At 59.3% G+C, this 21,287-nt stretch overlaps 1 protein-coding gene across 2 annotated transcripts; it reads left to right on the top strand.

Moving 5' to 3' along the window:
• Nucleotides 1–373: 373 nt before the first annotated feature.
• Nucleotides 374–20,882, top strand: KIAA0513. 2 transcript variants are annotated; one of them, XM_082489276.1, is made up of 13 exons: nt 374–499; nt 11,016–11,510; nt 12,332–12,431; nt 12,889–12,962; nt 13,121–13,191; nt 13,712–13,919; nt 14,368–14,408; nt 14,980–15,058; nt 15,397–15,474; nt 17,138–17,167; nt 19,697–19,777; nt 20,101–20,195; nt 20,314–20,882. In XM_082489276.1, exons 2-13 carry the CDS (start codon nt 11,173–11,175, stop codon nt 20,361–20,363), a joined length of 1,245 nt encoding a protein of 414 aa, XP_082345402.1. In that variant the 5' UTR covers nt 374–499; nt 11,016–11,172; the 3' UTR covers nt 20,364–20,882. The 2 variants fall into 2 exon arrangements, with proteins under 2 accessions (XP_082345402.1, XP_082345403.1); XM_082489277.1 differs by lacking the exon at nt 17,138–17,167.
• The last annotated feature ends 405 nt before the right edge of the window (nt 20,883–21,287 follow it).

Below are 21,287 nucleotides of genomic sequence, written 5' to 3'. Positions count from 1 at the left end.
TCTCCCTGCTCTTGCTCTGCCCCCATTCCTTCCAGCGGGATTTTGCATCACATCCTTCTGTCTTCGAAACCCCCGGAACCTTTCCGGAGCTGACAGCGCCTTCCCCTGTGCCTTGTGCCCAACCCCTCTCTCCTGGGCGGCTTTTTGCTCAAGGGCGTGAAGCAAAAAATTGCCCAATACTTTAGTAACTTCCCCAAAAGAGGTGCTTCCCCTTGTAGCTGCCGAGGAGGCGGGCATGTCACCCGCTGCTCAGCGCCGATTCCTCCTCCCTGCCGGTGCTGGAGAACTGTCCCCGGCAGATGTGAGCTTGGCTGTCTGGCGGCGCCCGCCTACTGCTGGAGTCGTGCCGTGTTGTGATCGGGGAAAGAAAATAGGCCACTTATCGTGTGCGACAGACACAGCCGCCCCCGGAGCCTTTGTCTGCAAAAAAAGGGGAATGGAGTGATGAATACCCACGTCAGTGCGGGGGCAGAGCTGCAGCCGGTGTCCCAGCGCCCCGGTGGGTCTGCGGGTGCCCACGGGCTCCCTGCAAACGCACCGAGGAGGGAGGTGGGTGCTGGGGGGGTTGGATGCGGCTGCCAACGTGGTGGGAGATGGGTCTCGGCTGGGGATGGAGCTGGGGAATGGGGTCCCTCCGTCTCGCCAAGCAGCTGCTCTCCCAGGAAGGTGTTTTTGGGGGGTACCACCATGAAAAAGCTGCTTGGAAAGTCTGGAACGTCTCATACGGGCGCAGGAGGGTTAATAACCCACCTGAACCTTGGGGGAGACCTGGTCCTTGGCCGCTTCCAGGCGAGGCGGTGTGCCACGGCACAGTCACGGGGCGGATGCTCTCCCGGCGCCCCGGCGAGCAGCCCCGGGGCCTCTCCTTTCCTCGTTAAGGTGAATCATTCCTGGGGAGGGCTGTGAGTTACCGAAGCAGATGGAGCAGGCACAAAACTGCCCGTCTCCCATCCCGGTGCTGGAAGCTGGGTTTGGTTCGGCGCCGGGAGGGTGCCTGCCGGCGCATCGCCGGGGTTTCCGTCTCCCGCGCTCCGGTGCGAACCCAAGGTCAACAGTGGAAGCGACAGATGAAAAACACAACCTGCAAGTCGTGTTTTATAGATCGGGCTTCCCCGTGAAAACCCAACCAGCAAAAGCCAGCAAGGGGAAGGCGGTTAAACCCTCACCATCACATTACATAAAAATTGGGGATCTGGGATGTGTTTTTACATGTCACTTGCAATTTCTGAAGTCTGACTTAATTATAATAATCACCCTCAGCAGACAGTCAATTAGTAATGCTCTTGGATTTCTGCTGAGCTCAAACTTTGTGTTACAAACGCGTTGTTGCCTCCGTGGGCTGCTGCTGATGTGTGCGGGGGGCAGGCAGCATCCCCTCCACGCGGGGACGGACAGGGCGTTGAGCAATTTCACACTAATTGGCTCCATCTGAGCTCTCCTGATGAGGATGCTCCGTGGCAGGAGTGACTCACCCATCTCTCTCACCCCTGCATGGCTCGAAAGGACTGAAAAGCCATAGGAAGGCTTTTGACTCTCTTCCAAGAGTGCCCTTGTGCATCTGGGTTTGGCCAGGCTGTGTCGGGGATGCCGCAGTCCCCTCAGCACCAGTCCCAGCATTATTTCTCTGGGTTTGTGCTGCTCACGGGCTGTCCCTCCAACAGCATCTCCTGAGGAGGAAGATGCTGACGTTACAGCCGAGCCTGGTAGAGCAGGACTGGCTATTGCTGCTGGTCCTCCGGGGCATGACAGGTCAATGATGGTCGTCGCCCTGCCCGTGAAGGATGCTCTGATACAGGAGTATGGAAAGGGGCTCTGCTTTAGGTCGGAGTGATGCTGGAGCAGGGAAGATAGCAGGATCGGGGATGCCATGCTGATGCGGAGGGGTTTCCAGCATCCCCTCGCTGTCACCAGGTGCGTGCCACTGCCTGGGCAGTGCTGCAGAGCTGGGGGGGCCATCGCTCCCCCAAAGCACCCCTCTTTTGGAGACCTGTTTGGTTAATGTGGGCAGGGGCTGGCCAAGTGACAGGGTCCTTTCGGGAGGGCTGAGATGCCCTGGCAGACGCTGGCAAGGGTGGAGGTGAAGGGGTTGGTGGTCTCCTCTACATGGTTGTTTGCTTCTCTTGGTATCAGAGACTCCCTGTCATAAGCACCCCAAAATTGCCACTTGGGCATGTAACACCCCCTCTGGGACATCCCTCCCAGGGGTCTCGCCCTTTCCCTCTCTCCCATCTCTTGCCACAAAACCCCTGGAGCTTTTTCTCCAGTGGTGCCAGGGGAGAAGCTGGACTTCACCGATGCTGCCCTCCGAGCAAGCAATAATTCCCCCGAGTGCTGCCCTTGTCCCGCCGCATACTGCACCGCCTGCTCTCACCCGGCTTCTCCTCCCCGCTGGGGCTTTTCTCCCTCTCATCTCCACAGGTATTTTTTTCCCCTGGAGTGTCTCATCCGGGGAGGAGCAGAGCAGGTAGCTCACAATCCTCAGGGCTCTGAGTGATGGGGAGGCTTAAAAACCAGCTCAAGGCGAGAGAAAGGGCTGGAGAATTCCCCTTTGATGAGGACCTCCCTAATTTTATTTAATATTTCGGATGGCTGCGTGCGCAGGGGCTTGGACAAGCTGTTTGGGGGTGGGGGGATGGGGGCGATGAGAATCCCGCCGCAAGGCAAGGCAAGCGCTCTGGCAGGGGCACGGCTCTCGGGAGACGGCCGCGCTCGGCCGGCCGTAAAAACCGTGGCGAAATGACACAATGAGCCTTTTCCTTCCCGTTCCTCCGAGCCGGCGCCGCAGCCAGCCGGGCTCTGCGCGCAGCCGTGCGTGCCTGCGTGGGCACCCCCGGGGGGGACGCGATGCGCCTGAGCTCCGGAGGGAGGGATCGCATCGTCCCCACGTCGTCGCCTGCATCGGCTGCTCCCCGGCGTGCTGGCCACGCTGGACCCAGCCTCGCCGGATGCCGCTGACCCGCCGGCGAGCGAAGGTGCGCCGAGGCTCCTGGGTGCAGGTAAAAACCAGGGGAGGGAGGGATGGCAGCGACCCCGGGGACACCAGCCCTGCTGTGACCCCGCACAAGGACAGGCCTCGGCGCGGCGGCACCGTCTCCCCCCGCTGAGGTTTAATCCGTTATCCTTCCCCGTCTCACGCTGGGAGGGGATAACCCGTTTCTCACGGCCCAGCCGCCGAGGCGTCGCCATCCTCTCTTTAGACTCAGCCCATCGGTCGGATGCGTTCATCCTCTCCCGGGGAGGATGGAGGGTCCCCGGGCATCCCGCGGGTCCCTGGGCTCCATCACCAAAAGGCTTCGGCCGCGCTGCTGTGCCGGCTGCGTCTTTAACCACGAACCCAGCAGCGGAGGCGGGATGCAGCATCTCCCGTGGGAGTGTGGTTCGGGGAATGGGGGGGAGCTGAGTGTGTTGAGGGCAGGGGAAACCCTCCCGTGCCTTTCAGGGAGCTCGTTTCCAAAATACAGCCCGGCCCCCGGGGGTCCCTGGGTGAAATTTTGCCCGGTGGAAATAGGAATTGCGGAATAAATAGCTCGGTTTCAGGGCTTCCCTGGGGATGCGTGTGCCTGGCGGGAGGGGGGGGGGGGGTGAAAGCCGGGCTGCTGGCGAGCGTTAAAGGAGAAGCCGCTGCTGCTCGGCACAAAAGCCGGTGTTCCGCAGCGCAGGTCTATTCAAGAGACATTTATTTCTCTTCTAAAGTCCAGGCGAACGGGGAGCTGCCATCTGGTGTCTGATGGCAGCAGGAAGAAAGGGCTCTTTGCAAAGCGGGGCAAGTTGGGAGCTTGCTGGGTTTCAGATTGGCTTGAAACGGCCCCGTTATTAATGGTTTTGGAAAGCGACCCGTGTGGGTTAATGCTGGCTTTGAGAAGCGGAGGGGTCCTGCCTGCGTCTGCCCGCCCCGGCAGGCAGCAGAGCCCCGCGCAGCGATGCTGGGGCCAGGGGAAGAGCCCCCGCTGGGGAGGAGACCCAGGGGACCAACGGTGTTCACATCACCCGCCGAAAAACCCGCATCAGGGGCTGCCAGGGGATGGGACACCAGCTGCGGGGGCTCTCGCCCCACTCTCCGGTTCTCCCCATCTCACTGCAGCCCTGGGTGTTGATTCTGGCATGCACCGAGTGCGGGCGGTCTCTGCTCTGCTCGCACAAGCACAGCGGAGCGCAGGTCTCAGCTCACAGCCTCCCTGGTATTCGGGGAATCATTTTTATTAAGTTGCAGAGGCTGTAACTTCTCAGCCGGCGGAGTGGCCGGGCACCATCTGTGGTCGGGGTAAGGACGGCGAGGACGCGGCTTACGCCCCGACAAAACGGGGAGCGCGTCCTCGCTGCCAGCGCAGGGAGCACAGCGGATCCGCAACGGGGACAAGCAAAACTCGGTGTGGGGGAGTTTCAGCTTCTCCAAGTCCCAGGGCTTGTTTAAGCAAGGAGGTTTGTGCGTTGAAACGTTTGTGGGGCGCTTCGGGAGGAGGGAGAGGTGCCGTACCTTCGGCTTTAGGCTGGTTTGGGGGATCCGGCACTGCGTCCTCCAGCTGTGACCCCGCTCCCGGGGTGTTCACGCTGTGGGAGAGACGCGGGGGAACAAGACTGACCAGTTCCCCTGGAGGAAACAGGCTGTTCCCTTACGGCACAGGGAGTTTTCCTTGGCAGAAACAAAGCTTTGCCCGCGGTGCCTTTGCGGAGCCCTGCCAGGCTGGCCCAGCGCCCGCCGCGGCACCGCTCACCGGTGCCGAGCTGCTTTGCCGGGACGGACCCCCGGGTGCAATGGAGGTGGGGGGGCTGCGCGGTCTCCCCGGGGAGGGCGAGTACCCGCAGCTGCTGCGGCGGCCGCAGCGCGAGCGGCGTGCCCGTGTCGGACGCCTCGGTCCGGCTGCGGGGTGGGCAATGCGAGCCCGGGTCTGCGAGGGACCTCCTGGATGTGTTCGTGGGGGTGTCGTGCACGGGGTGGGTGAGACACGCGTGGCTCGCCGTGGCGGGCTGCAGCCTGGAAAAGTGCCAGCGCTGGGAAATGACACTTTGCCCTGTCCCTCTGGCAGCAATGACACCCCGTGTCCCTTCCCTCCACCCCCTCATAGGGGCTGTGTCCTCTCCGGGGCAGCAGGACATTCGGTGAGAGGAGGTAACAACGCACTGTCCCCTTTCCTGCAGGTTAGGGAGGACACGTCCCCTGACGTGGCCGGGAAACGGAGATGTGGGACGTGTTTAAAACCTCCTCCGCTGCAGCGCGAGACCAAGCCCTGCTGCTGCCAGGGCACGATGCCGCCCACGCGCTGCGGGAGCATCTCTCTGGCCCTGGCACAGCTCCCCTGGCTCTGAGCAGCGGCGGGACAACCGTAGCCCTTGGCACGGGGCGGATGTGCTGCTGGAGATCTTGGTGGAGCTTGCGGCTGTGTCGGCGTGTGGCAGCTGAAGGAGCAGAGCTGTCCCCTCCGGGCTGCCAAGCCGAGTCTTGCAAGAATATTTAATTGTGTAATTTCCCCTTCCCCAGAGCAGCATCTCTAGTGGGGGATGCAAAATGGGCTGAACGTCCCCAGGGACTTGAAGAGCGCCTGCACTACGTGTTTGGGTGCCGTCCCAGCACCCGGGGAGCAGGGGGGTTGGAGGGATGTACTCTTGTAGCTACAAGAAGACAGCCAGAGGTTTCTTCATTTTAATTACAGTTTTTAATCACCCCCGACAGCTCCAGGCTGGAGCACCGTCTCCACGTAGGACGCAGATGCGAGTGTGGGTCTGAGCGCTGTCGTTATACAGGATGCCGCCCACAGCCTGAGCTGATAACGAGGATTAGCCGAGTCTGTCACCCGGCTCTGGGGACGGGGTGGACAGGGGCTCGCAGGGGGCCAAGCCCTGTGCCCGTGGAGCGGGGAGAGCTGGGTGAGACGCTGGCTGACTCCCACTCCCCACTGGGATTTCCATCGCGGCAAACTGGGATTGTGTCCTGCTTCCCGGGAGTGAATTGCTGAGGTCTTGCAGCAGACCTGTAAAAAGCTCCAAGGGGAGACTCCGCACAGTTTTTAGGGATGCTGGGAGAAGGCATCTCATCCTGAATTCCCTGGAAAACACAGGCTTGCCTTGCCAGGACGCCCCGTGGCGTGGGGACACAGCCTGCTGGCACAGAGAGCGAGCTGCTCCAAGGGTCCGCTGGGTTTGGGTGGGACGATGGGGTCCGTGGTACTGGCGGGAGGGGGATTTTTGGGTTTACTGTGTCGCCTTGGCCAGGCCACTCGTCTCACAAGGTAATGACGGTCGCCGGGGTGGAGCAATGCTCTCGCCTAGGGGTGAGCATCACGCCCTGGGTGTATTTCTTGCACCGGCGCCGGCAGTGGCACATGAGCACAGAGGGTCCCCAAGGGCTGTGCTTAAAGCCAGGCTGTGTCGTGTTCTTTATCATCGCTCTTCTCCGGTCTCGGTCCTGTGGGTCCCAGTTCAGCGTCACTCAGTGAGGCTTTCGGGGTGATTTTTTTTTTTTTTTGCTCCTGCATGTCATTTCCCCAGGCTTTGCGAAGAGAAGAAGGAATTCAACTGCAAGCCCAGACTGGGGTGGTCCTGTCCCTCGGAAAGCATGCGCTGGGACCAGGGTGGAAGGAGGATGGCAAAGCTGTGACATTCCTCTGAAACAGGGCAGAAAAAAGGTCCGCCCTCACCCCCAGCTCCATTGCTCGCCATCCCAGCTCCTCGCACCTCCCTTCCTCTCCCAGCACTGGATTTAAACACCTTGCTTGCACATGCCTGTCTCGAGGCAGAGCCCCATGGCGTTTCCCATCCCTCCCTGCCTAATTCCTCAGGGCACTGACCCGCCGGCAGCACCAGGGCTCGGAGCTGCACAAACCAACTTGGTTTTGTTCATCTCCCAGTGCTGGCAGCAGTGTGACCCATGGGTACCCAGGCACGGCGGGTCCCACCACCCACAGTTCTCGCAGTGCACACATGCTGGGGGGGGTCGGTGGGTTTTTCCCCCTTCTTAGAGAGCTGAGACACGGCAGGGGTTGGTGCAGGTGGAGGAAGCGACAAAACTGGGCAGTTCCCTGGTTGTGGAACCAGCAGAAATGCTGGATTCAAAGGCAGGTCATGGATGAAAGCTGCTTGCGGGGTATGTGCATCTATAGGTGCATCATTCAGATCTACCCCAGCATTTCTTTTTAGCAAAAACAAGCCTTTTCCAAAGTTTTAGGGCACCATGGGTTTCCTGTGGTGTCTCCACGTGTGGCTCCAGCCAACTCTTTCTTCACTGGTGATATTCCCGGGCTGTTGTCTCCAGCGGGAAGACGTGGATTTGTTGTACGCCAGGTGTCCATGGGGAATACAGATGCGCTGGAAGAGGCTTGCTTGCAAGAAAGCCAGTAGTCAGCTATGCGCTACCTTGTCTGTCTGGATGAGCTTCGTGGTTAAAGTCAGCCCAGGAGCTGCAGGACCTGAAAGACGCTGAAGCTCGTGATGATGCTGAAGCTCGTGATGATGCTGAAGCTCGTGATGATGCTGAAGCTCGTGATGTTGTAGTAAGACTCCCAAGCAGTCAAAAAGCCCCTTTTTAGTCCAGAGCTTTCATTTGCTCTCAAACTTGACCCAGCAGTGGCAAGGCAGGAGCGGGATCCCCCAGGCTGTGCCTGGGCCGTGGTGGGATGTGTAGCTGAGCTGATGTCCACGTGTGGACGGAGCCGAGCGCTCAGGTTGTGGGACCCGGGGCTCTTGGTTTGTATTTTGGCTATTCGTTTCCTGGATTTGTTTTGCAATGACTGGGTTGTGGAGTGGGTGTGGGGCTGAGTTTGAGGCTGGTTTTGTTTTTGAAGCTCTTCTGGGCTCCATGCTGAGAAGCCAACAACCTTGGAGGTGGCAGGTATGCCTGGGAAGCCTGAGCACCCACAGCAGCTGCCGGCGCCTTAAAATATGTTTTGTGGCCTTCGTTCAAGGGCAGGGCTTTATCGTGAGCTCGTCAGCAAGTGGTTAAACCCTTTCTGGCCTTCCGCGAGCAGAATGCGCTTCCTAATGGTGCCCGCAGTGCTGGCCAGGCTTCTGCTGAGCTCGCACCGCTGCTTACGCCCGCCGTGAGCCCTGGGGTCTCGCCCAGCCTGCACCCCAAGCCCTCTCTCGTGGAGAAGAGGGCGAGGGATGCCGGGAAAATATGGGTTGATGTGTTTTAGAGCAGTTTTTGGGGCAGTGGGGTGCGCCGAGAGCTGCGTGTGAGCTCCTGCGAACCGCTGCCTGGAGGGGACGGGCAGAGGTTTGGCCGGGCAGCGATGCCATCGGCCTGCTGCGCACATCTGGCAGAGAGAGCTCGGGGTTGCCTCTCCCTCCCTCCTGGGCGCAGGCACGGCCCGAAGCAGAGCCAGGGGCCACCACTGCCCCAGCATAGTCCGGTTTTCTTTCTGGTGATGCCTGGAGAAATAAATTTTCTTGGACGTGGCTGCCTCTCCCCTATACTGCTGGTGCGCCGGCGCTGGGTTTTTGGGGCAGGACAGACCTGCCCAGAGCCGGAGCTGATGTCTGAGCGACGCATCTTCATTTATATTTGTTTTCTAGAGCTGGAACTCCCTTAATTTTGGCCGTGCCTTGCTCCTAAGCAGCGTGTCGCTTGGGGCAGCCCCTGCAAAGCTCTCCGCTCCGCCGTGCGCAGGAGGGGCGGCAGCCCGAGGGCAGGCTGGGCACGGGGCGGGGGGGCTCATCGGCGGCTCTCGGATGGGCTTTGCACCCCCCCCCCTCCACCCCCCAACCCGTTTGCAAACTACCAGTGCCGAAACGCTGTCATCTCCCCGAGTCACTCAGTGGGAGCAATTCTGGTGGGGATGGATGCCCACCTGGTAGAGGAATTTCTGCAATTTCTTTACAGGATCCATGTGAAAGGGGACATCTGGGACTCTTCACATGCCGAGGAGCGCCCAGCTCACAGGGTACCTGCACAGAATCTTTCAGACGGGACTTTTTTGGCTGTCGCACTCATGCAGCGGTGATTACCTGGGCAGGCGGATTTTGTCCCCACCAATTCCCTCCCATTAAGCGTAGAACTGAGAAAATATTCTCAAAAGGTATTCTCTGGCAGCGCCGTTCGCAGGTCGGCCACCTTCTGCTTCCAGGCACACTCCCGAACGCTGTGCAGGGGAAAAAACCAAGTTACAACTGAAGGAGGGAGGGAGGCACATGCCGCAAAGCACAGCTGTGTGACGGTCCATCCCGTGCGTCCTGGCCTCCCTCCTGTTAAAACACAGCCCGGGATGGTCGGAAACGAGTTGGCGCTGGCAGCGATGTGAGGAGGCAGCTCTGAGCCCCAACTGCAGGTGCTGGAGGGGCTGGCAGAGGAGCTCCCCGCTCCATCCCCGCAAAAAAAGGGATTTTGCAGCTGCCTTTTGTGCTTCAGATGGATGAAGCGCAGTGTGGTCCCTACAGCCGGAGGGGCTGGTTGGAGGGGGGGTCACGCTGCCCACGGCGGGGGCCGAGCCGGGACGCAGCTGGCTGGGTCCCCACGGGCACGCTGCCAGTCCCTCCCGCGCCGCAGCCGCTGGGCTGCTCCTCGCCGCCCTACGGCCGATGCGCTCGGCGGCGCGCTGCCTGCAGCGGTGTCCCGGCGGCTCTCCCCAGGGACGCGGGTTTAGGTATGTGCGGGGTGAGAGCGGGGTTCGGGGTTCGGGAGAGCGGGGTGCCAGCGGAGGGGGGGGAGGTGACCGCTCGGTGTTGGGTGCGTGTGGGCGCACGAGTTTCTGCCGCCCTCGGCGACTTTCCTTTCTGTCCCTGCCGTCTCGCAGCCCCGGGGACCCGGGTGACAGGGGCTTTCCCCAGCTAGGGTGATGAGCTGTCTGATGCTCAGGGAGGATGCAGCCTTGTGCCTCCCTCTCTGTCCTCACCCCACCGCACCCCACTGACCCAAAGGGGTCCTGGGGAGGAGGTGCTGGGCGAGCTGCTCCTCCCGCAGCCGAGGGGATATTTCCCCAGCCCCTGAGCTGGGACAGCGTGCTCTGTTTGGTGAAACGCTTCGGATTCGTTTTCATTTTGAACTCCTTTTTGTCAGAGGAGCTGGACATTGGTCCTTTGGCGTATGCCGGTCTTTGAGCCGAAAGAAATCTGGGTGGGTTTGGTTTGGTTTTTTTTTTGCCTGTGAACCAGGGTCAGTTGCCTTGAAGGCAGCAGGGCTGGGGAGGCGCTGCCATGGTGCTGCCCTGGGGTTGTCACCGCTTTACCCGTGCTGCTGTCCCTGCTCCTGTGCCGCGCCGCCTTGCCCTGCGCTGGCCCCGTGCCCGGCTGCTGCAGCGGGGCCGCTTGTGCCAGGCTCGCTCCTCAGAAGGCATCGCTTGCCATCTCCTGGGGCAGAAACACGCTCGCCCAAGGACAGGAGTGACTCTCTGATGAAGAGGCAGCTTCAGGGCAGCCCCTTCTTTTCCCCCTTTTTGCTGCAGAGCAGCTGCTGCGGTACTGCCTGGGATGTGCACGCTCTGGAACACCAAAATTAATTAATCTAATCGCAGTCCAGAGCCCTACGTCCACATCTCCGTTATGGTTTCTGTTGCGTTTATCATCCCCTTTCAGTTCCCGGTTTAACCAAGTCAGTGCGTGTTTAACACTGGGATGCTCCACCCCAGAGATGGTCCCAATTCCAGAGGGGGTCAGGCAGACCTGTGGGCAGAGAGGAGGGAAGGGGAGAGGAGGATGCTTCTCCAGGGCTGCCTTGGAAAATCACCAGTGTGTTTGCCAGCCGCTGGCTCGCGCTGGCCCAGCTTTGCCCGTCAGGCTGCGAGAGATGTCACATCCCAAATGTGGCATATGGAGCTTGGGCTGAAATTGTCGCTTCTCTGGGCTAAAGGATGAAAAGCCCACTTGCACGGTGCAGAAAGCACACGAGCACTGCATGGCTTTGCTTATTCACGTGGCTGATGGAGAACAGCCAGCTCTGTCTGCCCGGTGCGTCCCTGTCCTGTCCCCCCCCCCGCTGGTGGGCATCCTGGGGACAGCATAGATGGTGGCCTGTGGTCTCCTTACCCAAGGTCCATCATGGTCGTTCCACGGGGCCCTATCCTCACTCTTGTCCTCCCCTTGTCTTTCAGATGTCCTGCAGTAATCCATCCCCCCACGGAAGGGCCAGCCTGCCTTAGCCAGCCCGTCCTCCCAGGCATCCTGCCAGCGATGGCCTCGACGCCCCAGTGAGGGGTGACAGGACGAGGAGTGAGTGCCCCCGACGCCGCCATATCCCCCAGCAGAGCCATGGAAGCCCCTCTGGATGTGCCTGTAGGGAACCTCATCGACTTCGATTCCGAAACACCCTCCTGCATCCCCTCGGAGCCCTCTCCTCCCGCTGCCCCCAGCGGCAACGGGCACCTGGGGGATGCGGAGGACGTGGCTGGGGAGGAGAGTGATGCCACTGAATCGGCGGACAGTGAGAATGACATGGGTGACTCTCCCAGGCACTGGGGTGGATACCGCCGGTCGTCCTCCAACGAGTCCTTCTCCTCCAGCCAGAGCACCGAGTCAGCCCGGGACGAGGCGACGGCCGAGTGCCGGGAGTTCATGCGGCACTACGTGGAGAAGATCTTCACCGGCGGGTGAGCGAGCAGGGACGGCCAGTGCCGCTGAGCCTGCTGCCAGGGGACATCCCGCAGGATGGGATCTGGCTGCTTTCCCACTCCGGGAGCATTGGTTTGTGTCCTTCCCCGTGCTTGGCTAACGCAGCTTGTTGCTCCCCGCCGTAATGCGGCATTGGAGCCAAGGGAGGGACGCGGGCTCTGACTTTCACCCCTCTCTCGGGCACGTTCCAGCTCATCCTTCACCCCCAACCTCCCTCCCCTCTTCTTTCTCCCCTTTCCCATGCTGCCGTCTTGCCGTGGCGGGGTTCTCCAGCACCTCCGCCCCCCCCCGTTGGGCATCTCTGCTGCTGCTTGTACAAATGTCAGCAGCTCGTGTGTGCCCCGGGGCCCCACGGCAGCCCCGGGCATCCCCCCCAGCCCTGCATCCCTCCCAGCTCCCATCGCTGTGGTCTCCGTAACGCTGCGGCTCGGCACGTCAGGCAGGATTGAGCAAAGCAAGCATGACGAGCAGCAACAGGGGTTGGTTTTGCTCCGGGGCAGAGCGCCTGTCTCTGGAACTCAGCTTCTGCTCGGGCTGTCCTTGGCTCTTCCCTTCTCCCTCTGCCTCTGGTTTCCCCCCTGCCGGGGAGGAACAAAAGAGCAGCGTAAGCCGAGGGATGACAAAATGGATGCTCCCCTTCCCCTCTTCCTCTGCCTTCCTCCCGGCGTCCCGGCACCGGGATGCTGCCGCCAGGAGGGGTGACGTGGGGGAGATGAGCTGTGCTGGCTGGAACGGGGATGCCGGCCACGTCCTCGACTTTAATGATTTTTTTTTTTTTTTTTCTTTTTCCCTATTTCAGAGAGGATTTGGACCAAGAAGAGAAGGCCAGGTTCGGGGAGCTCTGCAGCGGCGAGAACGGGAAGGGCAGGGAATGGTTCGCGAGATATGTGAGCGCCCAGGTAAGGGGAGAGATGGGCGAAGAAGCGGCGATCCTGTGTCAGGGCTTTGGGGCAGCCTGGGCGGGAGGCGCAGGCCGGGGGGAATTCAGCCATGGCCCAAAGCAATAGTTTTGGAGGGCAGAAACTTGGGGAAAGGGAGGAACTTCAGTACAGTGAGATAGAGAAGTGAATAAATGCATCTCGAGGCAGTTAAATACGCGCTGGCTGCAATGTGAGAGGGAAGTCGTCTGCTTTATTTAAAATCAAATCCCATCGGTGCTCAGAAACGTCCTATTTCCGAGAAAAACAGTTCAGAGAGGCAAACTGCTGTCTCTGAGAGGGGGACCCGACCACCTGCGCTCTCTGCCCACCTCCCGGCGGTTGAGGGGTGCTGGGGGGATGCTGAGGATGCCCTTGCTGCTTGCGGCAGGCAGCTGCCCCGCAGGGCTGTGCTAATCCCCGGGCTTTGTGCCTGCAGCGCTGCAACTCCAAGTGCGTCTCGGAGCAGACCTTCTACCGCCTGATGCAGTCGTTCGCCCTCGTGCTCTTTGAGTAAGTTGGGGATGGGGGGGGGGGGGGGGGTTGGGTCTTCGTTGCAACCACTAAAAGCCCCTGAGATCAGAGCCACCGGCTCGAGGAGGGGCAGCAGCCATGAGGCTGCTTGAGTTGCCATCGCTGGGTGTCTTCACTGAATCCTGCCCCCCTGTCAGGTGTCACCAGATGGATGACTTCAGCCCTGCTAAGAACCTTATGACCATGTGTTTCACCTACTACTACATGGGTAAGAGGTGTCTGCGCCCTCGGGCTTTGCTTGTGCCGGAGATGGGTGGTGAAGTGTGCCCTGTGCATGAGAAGGGTCATGGAGGGCTACCCAAGCTTGGCTTGCTCTGGCTGACTCTGATATTGAGCAGAAAAGAGCCTCCATGGCCCAGAAGCTGTGCAAACCTGCTGGAGACCCTCACTGGGGTGGCAGTTCACGCTGATGCTGGTTTGCCATTGCTTCTAGCCAGTCATCCTGAGATATACCCCAACCCTGGGCACGTGAAGTGAAACCCCCAGCCCAGAAGCACCTTGGCTCGTTGCTTGGTGTGTGGTTGTCACTCCTCCACCAAGGGCTGGATTTTCTATCCAAAATGGGGGGAGGATAAAGACCTCCAGGAATTGGGATGGGATGGGGTCTGGGCCGTTTCTGTCTAGCTCCTGGTGTCTGCAATGCATCTTGTGGCTGGAAGCAGGTCCCCCAGGAGCTGGCAGCACCCAGGACCATGGGGCCAACTGAGCTCCTGCCACTTTGCCTGCAGGCAAGACCCACGCGCTGCCCTTGGAAGCCAAGGAGAAGCCCATGGGCAGCATTGACTCGTACCTGAAGTCGGCCAACAGCTGGCTGGCAGAGAAGAAGGACATCGCAGAACGACTGCTGAAAAACACATCAGCCAAGACGGAGAACGTCAAGGGCTTCTTCGGAGGCCTGGAGACAAAACTGAAGGGTCCTACCACCAAAAAGAGCGAGTGGGTACCACTCTGTTGGGTGGGCAGGGTGGGCTGAGGTATGCAGTCATAAGGTGAACAAGCCAGAAACCTCCTGGGTGTAGGGCTACCATGAGCCAGGGGTTATCATGGCCATGGGAAGACAATCTCTAGCCTGGTCCCATGCTTCCTCCTTTGGTCATGGAGCATCTCGTGGTCTGGGAGTCCTGTGTCCCTTGGGCATGGAGATACGTGGTTCCAGGAGACAGTGCTGCTGCTTTTTGGTCTTCTGCATTATCTCTGTGCTAGGTCTGACTGGGATGGACATCACGGTCTCTTGGCCACCTTTCTGGCCCCGGGGACAGTCGCATTGGAACAGGGGGGTCTTTCAAATGAAGGTGCTCCCCTTGCCAAGGGGAACGGGGTTTTGCTGCATAGGCTGTCAGGGGGACAGGCTTCTCAGGACCTGACACTGATTTCTGTGCCACAGCGAAGGTGAGGACAAACCAAAGGAGAAGCTGAAGAAGACGGGTGAGTAGAACCAGCATTGCTGAAGTAGACATGGTCAAGGCATCCCTGGGGAAGGAGCAAGGGTTGGAAGTGCTACATGACGGCTGGCATTGCCGGAGCTGTGGGGTGGGGAGAAGGGCAGGAAGGACCAATGCGGTCTCCTCTGAGCTCCTAGAGAAGTGCTCCAGAGGAGCCTTCACAGCTCTTTGCTTTGGAGCAATCACAGCTCTCACCCGCAAGGACATCTTGTGGCATCTTGTCCTCAGTGGCATAGATTGCAGTGGTTTGGGCATCCACTGACTCTGAGCTTTCGTGCTGCTCCAGTCTCCCCCCCCCCCAGTAGCTGTGTGGCTACCAAACCAGTGGTCCAGTCCCTTGAGTATCCTTCTGGGACATCCATACCTTGATCAGAGCTAATATTTGCCCGCAAAGGGCAGCCAAGCCTCCTCTTGCTGAGGATGAGTTGGGGAGTATTTGGTTTGCAAACCTTGCCATCACGGCTGTTTGGACGCCAAGCTGGCGGGAGGGCACAAAGTCTGTGCGTGGGTGGGAAGGTGGGAGTCATTTGGCATGTAACCTCGTGTCCCCACAGTTTCCGTGCAGAGCCCAGAGGAGGAGAAGAAAGGAGAGAAGATCTACCTGTACATGCACCTCAAGCAGCAGCCGATCTGGTAAAGCCTTACTGGGGCGAGCTGGCTTCTGCCCGGCATTGGCCTCCCTGGAGAGGAAATTTGTCCTCCTCGCCCACGCATTCCCCTGAACGTTCCTGAGTGCTTTTAAGCTGCTGCCGCCCCTAAAAGCGGTGGCCATGGCTTTTGCACATCCTTTGTGCTAGTAAGAGTGTGTTTGCAGCCACACAAGGAGCTGGCCCAAAAATGGACCAAGTCTGCCAGACTTGCATCATCTCCTGGCCCCTGGGAAGTGGGTGAACTTGGCCCTGGGAGGACTCAGGGGCAGGCTGGGGGAGATGCGGGGTGGCCATCCCCAACGTCTCCCTTCCTCCTTGCAGGCACAACCTGCGGTTTTGGAACGCCGCCTTCTTCGACGCTGTGCACTGCGAGCGCAGGAAGCGGTCCCCCACCACCAGGTAGGACATGTCCCCGTGGGAAAAGGAGGCGCTGTGTCCTCTCCAGCCCCCCGGCGTTCCCCCCTGCTCCTGATGGCCCTAAGCATTACTAACCATGGGGAAACACTCTGCTTTCCGCCCCTGATTGCAAAGCTGTTGGGCTGTGGGGCAGGCAGGTGAGATCTGCATCCTCTTAAGGATTTGGGAGCATGAAGTTTTTCTTGCTCGTTTTACATCATTTTTGCAAAAACAAAGCCCCGGAGGTGCGCCCAGCAAAGCCAGCCAGGGTTCAGGCTGTTGGTGCTTCATTTGCAAGCAGATCTGGGAAAAGATGCTCGGTGCAGCCCTTTGGGGAGGTACAGCGGACGGGGAGGGGATGCCCTGGGTCCCGGCTGGGGAAGTGCTGCGTGGGGGACTCCAGCAAGGACAAGAACTGGAAACATCTTGCGGTTGGCAGCGTGGTCGGCCCTGAGACCTGGGAGGATTGGGATAAACCCTGCAAAGGGAAGGGGCTGCTCGTTTCGGAGGGTGGCTGTGTGCAGGGAGCATCTGGGTGCCCGGGTGTGGGGATCCCACGGGGTGCAAGGGTGGGGAGATGCTCGCTGGGCTCGTGCCCATCTCTTGCTCCACCACGGACCTGCCATGAGGGCTTGAGCAACTCACTCTTCTCTCGACCGCAATTTCACCCCTCCGAAGCCGGACCATCCCGCTGCGTGTCTGGGCAGAGCTTTGAGGATTTGAACTCTCGGGGTGGGAGTCGTTGAGCTCAAAGGCATTTGAACAGCCCCTTTCTGAGCAGTGATGGCACTTCTTGACGCAGCCAGCCCTCCTGCATCCTCCCCAAAACCTGGGCTGAGCCACGGCAGGCCTGGCTCATGCCATGGGATGCTCTGCCATCCTCAGTGCACTGATCAATCTCTGCTTTCCCCTTTATTGCTTTTCTTTTCTTCCAAGCAAGCCACTGAAAGAACCTATTGAACAGTAATGTAACCATAACTGCATTTGCTTTGATTAAGCCCCAAATTAGCAGCAGCAAATGTCTCACGGGGACATACGCCACCGGCAGCTGCTCTCTGCTCCGAGTGCCTTTCTCAATTAATCTGATGGCTGAGTCTGCCTCTGCTGCAGAAACAAGCCCGACTAACGAACGAGCTTTGGGAGCTGCAGCCTGGAGTACTGCGAGTATCTCAGGGGGGTTGGAAGGTGGTGGTGACCCCCCCTCAGTCCTCTGGACAGGATAACTGGGTGAACTGGAATGTTGCTTGCTGGACTGAGGATTAAAACCCCTGGCAGGAGGAGGTGGTTGGCAAGGGCTGGCATCCCACGGGCTGGGTTTGAAATGCCAGGGACGGTGCTTGACCATGGCAGGCGTCTGCAGGGTCCGCGGTGACCGGTTTGTGATGGTGCCCATCTCTGTGGGTTGGCCAGGGCATTGCTGGGGTGGCCGGGCTGTCTCCTCCCGGGGCTGCAGCGAGAGCTGGGGAGGTTTCCTCTCCTCTCGGTGGGGAGGGCAGGGGATGGGGGGAAGGAACCAGAACTAAACTCCTCTTTTTCTCTCTCTTTCCTCTCTCTGCCTCTAACAACCTTCTTCCGTCTCTTCTTCTCTCCTTTCCCCTCCATCCCTCTATCTTGCATGATCTTTCACGCACCACTTTTGTCGGCCCCGTTTCTGCTGCCGCTCCAGAGGGAACGCTGGGGAGGAAGAGGAGAAGAGGTGTGTCTGTCCCCGTACTTCGGTGCATTAGCGTCCAGAGCCCGACGCTCACTTCAGGTCCAAATCCTGCCCTGGGGAGGGGGGTAACGCGTTTCAGGGGGGCTCTGAAAGGCCCTTTCTCCATCTGGGAGGAAGAGCCGGTGGAGGTCCGACTTCATGGGCATCACCCTCTCAAAAGGGCCAGAAAGGTTGAGATCGGTTCCTCTTTTTAAAAAGAAACCTGACCGGTTCCAGGCTGTGCTATTTCGCTGTGGGAACCAGATGCCCAGCTGCTGGGGAAGCTGAGGGCTTGTGCCGGGAACGGTTCCCCGGGCAGGTTTTGGACATGAACTGAGTTCTCTTTGTGGAGAAATCATCCCCCTCTCCTGTCCTTCCCGCTTGCTCCTGGCTTCTGCTGCCACGTAGAGGTGCTGAGGATCCTTTGCCAGCTGGAAAAGCTGGTCCCTCTTTTTTTTTTTTTTTTTTTTTTTTTTTTTTTAATGCACTTTTGTGCTGCCATTCCTAGATTAAAAAGCAGCCGCCCCCCATCCGCGCTCCGAGCTGGGACTGGGGAGCGGGGAGAGTCATTGCTCTCTCGCTGGAGCCGGGGCTATTGGATCTTGGAGCAAATCACTCCAAGTGATGGCACTGGTAAGAGGACGAGGGTTCTTTGAAGCTTGGTGGTAAATCTTCCACGTGGCTAAGGCACGCACCAGCAAACGGGTAACTTAAATATAGCTCAGGCAGAGCGTCGCTCAGGTTCAGCTGTGCGGGGTGAAACGCTGCTGCTGAAAGACGAACGATGCTGAGTGATTCCAGCCGATCTCACCGGCACGGTTCTCGCCAGCGCCCGGCTGCGGCGAGGCTTTCCTGGGCACGCCAAAATCCGGGCAAGGTGTTAGCACAGCCCGTGGGGCTGCGCCTGCCCTGCTGTGCCGGTATAAAGATCAAAGGGTTTGAGTAGAGCCACATGTGGGCTTTCCCCCTTCTCAGGCGTGTTACTCCCCAATAACAAGCCAGAAGCACGGCGAATTTTTCTCGGGCGCTTTGATAATATTTTTTTTTTTTTCCTCCCCTTCCTCCCTCAAAAACATAAAAAGACAGGAAAAAAAAAAAAGTAGTTACAAACATGCCTCTTCTGTGAGTGGGCCAGTGAGATCTGTGAAGTTTTGCTTCCAGATTTCAAAGTTCCTTAATTTGATTCTTCTCCTTTTTTTTCAGCCTCCAGATTTGGATGTGGTTTTTATTTGCTATCGTAAGCTTTATCTGGGAGAAATTACACCTTCCTTTTTTTTTTTTTTTTTTTTTTTTTAAAAAAAATCTCTTTAAACATATCATATGAGTTTCCAGAGCTCTATAGATATAAGCAGCTCACCCCTGGAGACCGAAGGCTCAGCTCAGCAGCTTTCGCACGCCGGGGCTGGGCTGAATTGAGGGAGGACAGGGTCCCCTCCGTGGGCTCAGCCTGACTGAGCGCTCGTCCTTTTCCAGTTTCAGCATCGCAAACGCTCTCTGGGGCTGCGCTAACCTCACTGAATTTACTGTGAGACACCCTTCTTCCCAGCCGCCGTTTCCACCCGACACAGCTGCAAGCGTGCTGCGGTCCGCTCCTGGTGCTCTCCTCTTCCTTCTCCTCCATAGAGCTATTTTTCTTCTACCTATCCTTGGTTTTCCTCGCTTTTCCTCCTCTTATCCTTGGCTGTAACCTCACCTGAGTTCTGGGGAGGGGGCTGGCTTCACCCTGGAGCTGTAGTTTCCCCGGCGTGCATGCACCGAGTCCCCCCGCCACCACCCGAGCGCTGCACCACCACGGTGACATTTCTGTGACACGGGCGTTATTCTCAAGCGGGACACCGGGATGGGGACTCCTGCCACCGCCTCGGGTTGGTTGCAAATATCTCAAGCTTAAAAAACCCCTTCCTTTAAGGCAACGCTGCAGTTGCGTTTGCGAGGGAGCCGGAGCGGAGCTGGAGCATCCTCCGGGCAGCACTGGGATTTGGGACTTCATCTCCTGAGTGGGGCCATGGGGAGAGTTGCGGGAGCCCCCCAAACTGTCGGAGTGGGGGATGGCAGCTTGTGTGGTGCTCGGGGAGTTTGAGCCCTGCTGCAGATGCGGGAGAGGTGCCCGGTACCCTCCTGGTACCCCCCTCCTCCAGGTTGGGGGGCTTCAGTGGTGCCCTGCTGGGACGGCCATCCCCAAGAGCTGCAAACCCCCCTGCTTCCTCGCTCGTCCCCCTTGCCGAAGCGATGGCACCGAAGGTGAGAGACGCAAGCTCTGTGCTGGAGAGGCCGATGCTAGATCCTAGCTCTTAATCGGGGCCTTCAGGAGAAAGCCAAGGTTGAAGAAGACCTTTTTCCTGGGGCATCTCTCGCTTTGCCCCAGGGCGAGAGATGGATGCAGGAGTCCGAGCTCCTCCAGCGCCGCAGGAGCGCTGGCAGCTGAGGGGCTCTCGGTGCCCTGCTGTCCTCCGGCAGCGTGGCCCGGGGACGGGGTGGGGGGGATGTGGGTCGCGGGGTGACGGCGGTGCCAGACGGAGTTGTGCCTTGCAGGGAGAAGTGGTGCCACATGACGCAGGAGGAGCGTGACGACAGCCTCCGCTTCAACGAGAACATCACCTTCGGGCAGCTGGGGTGAGCGGGGCGCGGGGACCGTCCCTCCTGCAGCCGGGCTCGGCGGTGTGTCCTCGCCAGCTGTGGGTGGGACACCTGACAGATGTTCCCCTGCTGGGGATGTCCCTTATGGTGCAAGTGGATGCTTGATGCTTCTCCCTGGGACCTGCTCCTGCCCCCTTACGTTGCAAATCCGGGTACCACAGAGACCTAGCATGCTCTCCCACAGCCCAGCATCATCCCGGTGCCCGGGTACGAGGGGCTGCAGGGAGGAAGAGGAAGGTGGGGGGAAGAAAGGGCAACCTGGCCCTTCCCTCACCAAGAGCATCTCTGTCTTTCCTCAGCACCTTCATCCACAACATGCTGGCGTTCGGCCTGAACAAGAAGCTCTGCAGTGACTTTTTGAAGAAGCAGGCGACCATCGGCAATTTGGATGAAGGTAGGGGCCAGCCCGGGGGATGCGCAGCCCCTTCGTGGGGTCCCGGAGGGATGGAGCCCACCTGCCTGGCCAGGACGCTTCCACACTCTCCCACCACCCTTTTCTCTCTCCCTTGCAGAGCAATACAAGCTGCTCAGCGACCACATCGAGCAGATGGCCACCGAATAGCCACCTGGCCGGCACGCTGTGGCAGAGACGGAGGCTGGAGCGGGTGGGAAAGGGAGAGGAACCCACCTCCGGGGCTACCTGAAACTGAAGCTGGGCTACTTAAAAAAAGAAAACTACACACACACACACACACACACACACAAGCTGCAATAAAACCTGCATGATCAACCACCAAACTTTAGAGCTGCACCAGGGCAGCCAGTAGAAATAGGAGCCAAACAGCCCCCCCCTTCCCTCGCCAGACCCTCCTGCATCTCTTTTCAGAGTAGACAGTCCCAAAACTGTATTTTGTCAGTTAAAAAGACAAACAAACAAACAAACAAAACAAGAGAAAAGCAAAAAGGGAGTGACCGCTGCAGCCCCCCGGTGTGTTTGTGAGACCTGGATCGCTGTCTCTCCAGCCCCACCGTGAAACGCTGCCTGCGGTCTTTGGCGTTCCATAGCGCAACGGTGGTGGGTGCAGAGCTGCCAAACGCGTTTGCTGCTCGGCGCCTTTCTGAGGCTGCTGTGGACGGTGGTAAATCCGGAGGGATCCAAGGCTGTGAGCCTCCCGCTGTCTTTTCTTGCCAGCATCCACTGGGAGAGCACAACAGAGGCTGGAGCTGGACCAGGGATGCGGGAGGTGATGGCAGGGACCTTATCCATCCGCTGAGGGAAGCCACTGCCCGGGGAGAGCAGCTGCCTCTGCCTCCAGTTTGACCCATCTCCCTCCATAGTGAGGCACTGGGCATTCGCAGCATGTGGGTTTGTCCTGGAAACACAGCAGCCGGCTATTGAGGATGGCGATGGGATGCAGCAGCAGACAGGAGGCTCTGGGTCAGTCTGGCAGCAGGTTGTGTTGTGTTGTGCTGTGTTGTGTATCCAGGGATGTCACCGCTGGCTGGGGGACACGGGCAGCACTGGGGCTTGCTGGGAGGAGAGATG

The sequence above is a fragment of the Vanellus vanellus genome, assembly GCF_965231255.1.
Source record: "Vanellus vanellus genome assembly, chromosome: 12".
Taxonomy (NCBI): domain Eukaryota; kingdom Metazoa; phylum Chordata; class Aves; order Charadriiformes; family Charadriidae; genus Vanellus; species Vanellus vanellus.
This window is presented reverse-complemented; position numbering and strand designations above follow the sequence as displayed.

What these genes read in the sequence shown, in the direction of transcription:
- KIAA0513 (XM_082489276.1), top strand. Translation starts at nt 11,173, where the DNA reads ATGGAAGCCCCTCTGGATGTGCCTGTAGGGAACCTCATCGACTTCGAT. An exon ending in GAGAAGATCTTCACCGGCGG is followed by an intron (nt 11,511 to 12,331) that starts GTGAGCGAGCAG and finishes TCCCTATTTCAG; the next exon opens with AGAGGATTTGGACCAAGAAG. An exon ending in ATCACCTTCGGGCAGCTGGG is followed by an intron (nt 19,778 to 20,100) that starts GTGAGCGGGGCG and finishes GTCTTTCCTCAG; the next exon opens with CACCTTCATCCACAACATGC.